The sequence below is a fragment of the Leptodactylus fuscus genome, chromosome 1 (genome assembly GCF_031893055.1).
Source record: "Leptodactylus fuscus isolate aLepFus1 chromosome 1, aLepFus1.hap2, whole genome shotgun sequence".
NCBI lineage: Eukaryota > Metazoa > Chordata > Amphibia > Anura > Leptodactylidae > Leptodactylus > Leptodactylus fuscus.
Window position 1 is genome coordinate 13286427 of NC_134265.1, and position 7568 is coordinate 13293994.

Genomic DNA, 7568 nt, shown 5'->3' on the forward strand with positions numbered 1-7568 from the left:
CAGCCGCAGAATCCACCTGAAGAAGAGGCAGCTCGCTTCTGTTTTCTGTAAAAAAGTAAGCTAGCAGTCTACATAGTGGTATGGAGTTGCAGCCTAAAGCTGAGGCCTCACATTGCTGAAAAGCAGATTTTTTGTTGTTGTAGATTTTACTGCGGTTTTCTGAGCCAAATCCAGGAGTGGATTGAGCAGAAGGGAGAAGTAGAAGAGCTTCCTTTATATTTCCCATTCCTTCTATAGCCACTCCTGCCTCTCAAAAAAAACGCAGCAAACTCTACAAAAACAAAAAAGCCTTTCTGCAATGTGCGGCCTTAACCCAGAGGTTTTTTTCTTTCAACATAAGAGGTTTTGTTGCCGAAACTAACTGCACCGATATCTTCAGCATCATGGCGAATACTGGAAAATCTGACAGTGCACTGAATTCAATGAGCTTTCTAGTGGTATATAATACCGCACATCTCTGAGGACATGGAAGGTTTTCTTTAAATGCACTTCACCTCCATCAGTTCTCTGGTTGTCCAGGACCATTGTCCAACCTGCAGAGGTGCGGGGTATGTCATTGTAAGGCGTCAGCACTCACCAGTGAGTAGTACGTGGCTCCTAGGAAGAACCTGCTTACTGCAGCGGACTATTACAGTTCAGGGCAGGCATTATGAGGGGGCATCTGCAAATAAAAGGGGTCTGGTTATGTCCTCCATATGGGGAAACTCTGAAGTGAAGTGTTTGGTGTTGTTAGGGGAGCATAATACAGTAAAAAACAGCTATTTGTGGATTGTAGGATGAGGGCAGAGGGGAGTCTGACAGTAAGTGGCTGACATGGCAGTATTTAGTCCTGGTATAGCGGTCAGTGGGTGTGACATGACATTATTTAGTCCTGGTATAGCGGTCAGCGGGTGATGTGACATTATTTAGTCCTGGTATAGCGGTCAGTGGGTGTGACATGGCAGTATTTAGTCCTGGTATAGCGGTCAGTGGGTGACGTGACAGTATTTAGTCCTGGTATAGCGGTCAGCGGGTGACGTGACAGTATTTAGTCCTGGTATAGCGGTCAGCAGGTGATGTGACAGTATTTAGTCCTGGTATAGCAGTCAGCGGGTGATGTGACAGTATTTAGTCCTGGTATAGTGGTCAGTGGGTGATGTGACAGTATTTAGTCCTGGTATAGCGGTCAGCGGGTGATGTGACAGTATTTAGTCCTGGTATAGCAGTCAGCGGGTGATGTGACAGTATTTAGTCCTGGTATAGTGGTCAGCGGGTGACGTGACAGTATTTAGTCCTGGTATAGTGGTCAGCGGGTGATGTGACATTATTTAGTCCTGGTATAGTGGTCAGCGGGTGACGTGACATTATTTAGTCCTTATACAGCAGTCCTATTTGCTAACTCTGTAGATATATATATTTTTTAGCGTATAGGGAAGAGCATGTGCGTTTTTGCTTGTACACCTGTTCTTCAAAGATAAGACTACTACGTTGACTATCTCCAAAAATTTTACAAACAACTACTTAAAAGGCATAAGGAACACCCCTGTAAGTGATAGGCACTGCAGCACATCGAATGAAGAGAATGTGACTATGTTGTATGAATAATATTTCAGTATTTGGGGCCCCACTTTTAATTTTGCCCAGGGCCCCATTTTGTCTATAACTGGCCCTGGGTATTGGACATGTATATGGAGCGGTGTCTGCTGAGGGGTGAGAAGAAGGAGACCAGGACACTGATGGGGATACATTTGGGGTATATTCGGTAGTCGGTGGAGCACAGAATATAATCTACATTACTTATCATTTGTTGTAGTTTCTGATCTGATTTCTTCCAGTTTCTGGTGTAAATTCTAGTAAACTTGTCAGACTGTAGGTGACCCCGCATATCGCACTTAGGGTCACTGCGCTTGCTGTCGCCCGACCTCCTGACTGCCATAGCGACCCCTCGGACCCTGTGATCTTATCGAGGGGGATCTGAGGGGTGGGGGAGGGGCGATCTTGTCTCCAGACTCCCCGGACGCCATGATGAATAGCGATCCCGGTATGTGAGGGATTAATCCTCTGGAGTCGGAGTATCTTTCCTCTCCGGTGACCAGTCCCAGGTATCGGCTGTATAATACGGCTCCTGTGCCGCCACATTACAGCCATGTACTATTACAGCGCTGGGCATTAACTACACGGCCAGCGCAACGTAATAGTACGGCACCGAGCAGGAAGGGGTTAAAGCAGCCGAGTCCTGAGACAACGAGAATGGCCGGAATACACGAAATATCCAAGAAAATACTGACATTGTCCGGAGAGTTTCTCTAATTCTAATGTAACTGGGATGACGTCCTAGAATTGTCTGGTCTGAAAGGGGTTAATAAAAGCTCCAGGTCTGTGAGCGACCACCTACCTCCTCCTGTACAGTGACTGTGGTGACAGGACCTGTGGTGAGGTCACAGGTGTGGGAGGAGTCAGGGAGTCACGTGATCAGGACCTGCTGTTACAGCTTCATATGCTCAGGATAAAGGACCTGTGATGATGTCACATGTGTGGGAGGAGTCAGGGAGTCACATGATCAGATCCTGCTGTTATAGCTTTATATGCTCAAGATAAAGGACCTGTGGTGATGTCACATGTGTGGGAGGAGTCAGTCAGTCACATGATCAGATCCTGCTGTTATAGCTTCATATGCTCAAGATAAAGGACCTGTGGTGATGTCACACGTGGGAGGAGTCAGGGAGTCACATGAACCAGTGTTCCAGGTCTCTATGGGATGAGCTGCAGTGATGTGTCTGGATTAGAGATGAGCGAACACTGTTCGGATCAGCCATTCCGAACAGCATGCTCCCATAGAAATGAATGGAAGCACCCGGCACGGCGACCGGCCACCGGCAAAGTGTACGTGACAGTTCCATTCATTTCTATGGGAGCGTGCTGTTCGGAATGGCTGATCCGAACAGTGTTCGCTCATCTCTAGTCTGGATCAAGATATATACACAGTCCAGTCACAATGATGTGATCACCTGTCAAAATGCAGAATAACCACCTTTGGCAGAGCGGACCGCTGTGAGACGTGCAGGAAGAGAGGGGATGTTGTGATGATGTTCACTGGGATGTTGAGCCGTGACAACTCCAGTGCTGTGGCCAGCTACGCTAGGTTACGCAGTTGAGCATCCATGTCGCGAATAACCCGATTGAGGTGGTCCCATAGATTCTCGATTGGGTTCAAGTCCGGGGAATTTGCTGGCCAAGGGAGTACGGTAAACTCATCCTGGTGCTCCTCAAACCACGCACGTACACTGCGAGCTTTATGACACGTCGCATTGTCCTGCAGGTAGATGCCATCATCCTGAGGAAAAACATTTCGCATGTAGGGGTGAACATGGTCCGCTAGGATAGATGCATACTTGTGTTGATCCATTGTGCCTTCCACAATGATGAGTGCACCCAGATGGCTGATGACACGTGCCTTCTGCGATTGGTTATTTAACGTTGACGTGAAAAGTAGGTGGTGGCCACATTAATATGACCGAACTGTGTATATTTGTATAGAGTATATATGTAGCAGAGCTGTCTGTGTGTGATGTGAATATATAGGTGTATAATAAAAATAATACATTTTATTTATATAGCGCCGACATATTCCGCAGCGCTGCACAATTTGTAGGGTTCAAGTACAGACAAAAAGATACATTACAAAGAAATAGTCACTTCACACAATGGGACTGAGGGCCCTGCTCACAAGAACTTGCAATCTATGAGGTAGAGGGGGTGGCACAAGAGGTAGCAGGGGCTCTGAGGAACCCTAACAGCAAGGGAAAGAGGGGAAGACACACAGCCCGCAAATGATACACTGAAAGAGCGGGCTGAGAGATAAGAGGAGAACCAGGAGTGCGCAGTGTCCTTGAGGCCGACTGAGCGGAGCATAGTGAGGAGGAGTTGATGGTCAACAGTGTCAAAAGCTGCAGAGAGGTCCAGAAGAATAAGAAGAGAGAAGTCACCATTAGATTTAGCCGTCAGGAGATCATTGGAGACTTTCGTGAGGGCCGTTTCAGTAGAGTGCAGAGCGCGGAAGCCAGATTGTAAGGGGTCAAGCAGAGAGTTAGCAGAGAGATAGTGGATCAAATAAGAATAGACCAGGCGTTCCAAGATTTTAGAGATAAAGGGGAGTTTAGAGACAGGTCGATAGTTAGCAGCACAGGATGGGTCCAGGGAGGGTTTTTTCAATAGCGGGATTATAACAGCATGCTTGAAGGAGAATGGGAAGATTCCAGAAGAGAGAGAGAGAGGTTAAATATTTTAGTAAGTAGAGATGAGCGAGTACTGTTGGGATCAGCCGATCCGAACAGCACGCTCCATAGAAATGAATGGATGCACCTGGTACTTCCGCTTTGACGGCGGCCGGCCGCTTAACCCCCCACGTGCCGGCTACGTCCATTCATTTCTATGCGAGCGTGCTGTTCGGATCGGCTGATCCAAACAGTACTCGCTCATCTCTATTAGTAAGGTAAGTCGTGACAGCAGGCGACAGACATTGGAGAAGGTGTGAGGGGAAGGGGTCACTACTAAAGGTTGTAGGGCAAGATGAAGAAAGTAGCTGAGAAACTTCCTCTTCTGTAACAGGTTCAAAAGATGAGAATGGACAGTCTGAAGTGTGGTTGGTGAGGGGATCAGTACTATGGTAGGTAAGGGAATCAATGCCACCTGGGGATTGGGCAGTTATTTCCTGACGGATCTTATCAATTTTATCATGGAAATAAGTGGCCAAGTCTTCAGCACTAAGGTCTGTGAACGGCGTCTATACCTTGGGTGTGAGTAAGGAGTGAAAAGTTTCAAAAAGCCCTTTAGGGTTGCTGGAGAGAGAAGAGATGAGAGCGGTGAAGTAGTCTTGTTTGGCAAGGTAAAGGGCAGAACTATATGTTTTAAGTATAAATGTGAAGTGGAGGAAATCTGCAGGTGAACGGGATTTTCTCCACAGACGTTCAGCACACCTAGAGCACTGCTGAAGAAAACGTGTCTGTGGCGTGTGCCAGGGTTGCTGCCTTCTATGTGGGACTTTACAAGTGGAGGGGGGAGCCACCTCAGTCAATGCATTTTTAAGGGTTTCATTATAGTAACTGGTGGCCAGATTGGGACAGGAGATTGAGGAGATGGGGGACAGAGAGGACTGTAGAGTATTTGAGAGGTGCTGGGTGTCGATAGCACACAAATTCCTATATGTGTGATGGGTAGGTGCATCTTGCGAAGGGGAGAGGGCACTGATGGTGAGAGATAGAAGATTATGATCAGAGAGCGGCAGAGAAGAGTTAGTAAATTTAGAAACTGTGAGGAGTCAATGGAAGACAAGATCAATCGTGTTGCCATTTATATGTGTGGCGGAAGAAGAACATTGCGAAAGACCAAAAGAAGTGGTTATTGAGAGAAACTGTGAGGCAGCTGGGGAGACAGGGGTGTCAATAGGGATGTTAAAGTCACCCATGATGAGGGTAGGAAACTGTATAAAACAGGAAAGGGATACAAAAAGGAATTGATAATGCCGGTCAGCCGTGTTCAAAGTGTGATTAACAAATGGAAACTCAGGGGCTCTGTAAAAACCAAACCACGGTCAGGTAGACCAACCAGAATTTCAGCCACAACTGCCTGGAAAATTGTTTGGGATGCAAAGAAAAACCCCACACATAACATCAGCTGAAAACCAGGACGCTCTGAAAACTATCGGTGCGGCTGTTTCTAGATGCACAATAAGGAGACACTTGAAGCAAAATGGGCTGCATGGTGGAGTTGCCAAAAAACCCCCATTATTAAGCAAATGCCATAAAGAATCTTGCCTTTAATACGCCAAACAGCACAGAGACGAGCCTCAAAACTTCTGGAACAAGGTGATTCGGAGGGATGAGACAAAATTCCAACTTTTTGGCCACGTTCCATTTGGAGAAGTGCCAACAAGGCCTATGATGAAGGGAACCCCATTCCTACTGAAAAGCATGGAGGGCGATCACTGTTGATGTGGGGAGGTGTGAGCTTGGTCAAAATAGAAGGTAAGATGAATGCAGCGCGTTATCAGCAAATACTGGAGACTCATCAGCCAGGAAGCTGTGCATGGGACGTACTTGGACGTTCCACAATGACAACGATCCAAAACAAAAGACCAAGACGTCCTGTCATTGGCTACAGCAGAAGAAAGTGAAGGTTCTGGAGCGGCCATCTCAGTCTCCTGACCTCAATAGGAATTTACAGGAACAAGAAGAATGGTCAGCTTTACCATCAGAGAAAATAAAGAGCCTCATCCACAACTACCATGAAAGACTTCAAGCTGTCATTGATGTTACCACTATGAGAGCGATGTGGGCTTCTTGCACCTGTCTGGAAAGGCGTGCACCATTAAGCAGAGTGCTGCACACAGAGGTCATCTGTGGGGCCAAGATAGCCTGGAATCTTTTATAGTATAGCAGTGGGAGCCCATCAGGGCCTGGGCTTTTTCCATGGGGAAAGCTGCGGAGTGTCTTCTATAATATTTCCAGGATAATAGGGCAGTTAGGGATTGTGAAAATTCAGGTGACAGAGAGGGAAGAGACAGCTCATTCAAGAAACTCTTGAGTAAGCAGTAACATTTTCGCTGGGCAATGGATAGCCGGTGAAGGGATTTTTAAAGGGGAGAGATGAATTAGGCGAGAGCCTTTGGTGGGAGACCATAGAGAAGAGTCTTAAAGTAGGAAGGTGAAGATTCAATAAATATTCTAGAGATGTAGGTGACAGGAGGTGTTGAGGAGTTGAGTGTGAAGCTTGAGGGATAAGGTTAGTACAAAGTTAGTCCAGGGTAATGGATTTGTGGAACCATCAACTTCAATAGATGAGTCAGATTAGGGGGCTGTGTGAGGTGGGAGGAAGATAATGAAATGCTCTCCGTATGGAATAATATGAAGCAGGAGGAGAAGAAGGAGGCAATGGCTGATTGACATTTGGACTCTGGATAGCAGAGAAGAGATGTATGGGCCAGTGAGAAACATTTGAGAGTCATCGGTGTAACAGTGGAGTTGGCCAAGGCCAAGAATGTAGATGGAGAAAAGGAAGGGTCGCAGGACAGATCATTGAGGGACACTGTCACGGAGCAAAGGTATACGTCTTCCTCCGGATGGTCTTTTGAATCAACACGGACGCAAGAGGTCAGGAGACAACAGCAATTTATTGTAATCCACAAAGTTAGTAGCCGGCAGCGGTCACATCAACCGTAATAACAATAAGTCCACAGAAGTCACAATCCAATGATAACTTTGGTTCCTTGGTCCTGTAACTAAATCCTGGCTCTCTACAGAGCTGTGCACAGGCCGGCTAACACATACTAACTGCTAGCTACAACTATATACTAAGACTGTTACTTCCTCTATCTGTGGGTGGGGAGGGCTGAGTCACAGATCCTTCCCCCCTCACCTATACCAAGGAGAGCAGACTCCCTGTCTCCTGTGGACAATGCACCGTCCAACATCTTCTTGGAGACACTGATCAGATTATCTCCACCCATTGTCCTCACTGGTCCTCACTAGTTAGAGGTATTTGCATACAATGTGCTAACACACTAGACCCTAATCAGCCAACTACACACTGAT

At 46.8% G+C, this 7568-nt stretch overlaps 1 protein-coding gene and 2 pseudogenes across 1 annotated transcript in view; 1 reads left to right on the forward strand and 2 right to left on the reverse strand.

Moving 5' to 3' along the window:
• The window catches only part of LOC142188990 (uncharacterized), a 68382-nt gene extending 66467 nt beyond the window's left edge, over positions 1-1915 (reverse strand). Inside the window, exons 1-2 of the mRNA XM_075262095.1 lie at positions 1777-1915; positions 454-533 (exon numbers count right to left, since the gene is read on the reverse strand). Coding sequence (XP_075118196.1) covers positions 454-533; positions 1777-1915 — 219 coding nt within the window. The remainder of the gene's footprint in view (positions 1-453; positions 534-1776) is intronic.
• Positions 1-7568, forward strand: part of LOC142191103 (uncharacterized) — a 602426-nt pseudogene that overhangs the window by 460429 nt on the left and 134429 nt on the right.
• The window catches only part of LOC142191038 (uncharacterized), a 49991-nt pseudogene that overhangs the window by 30889 nt on the left and 11534 nt on the right, over positions 1-7568 (reverse strand).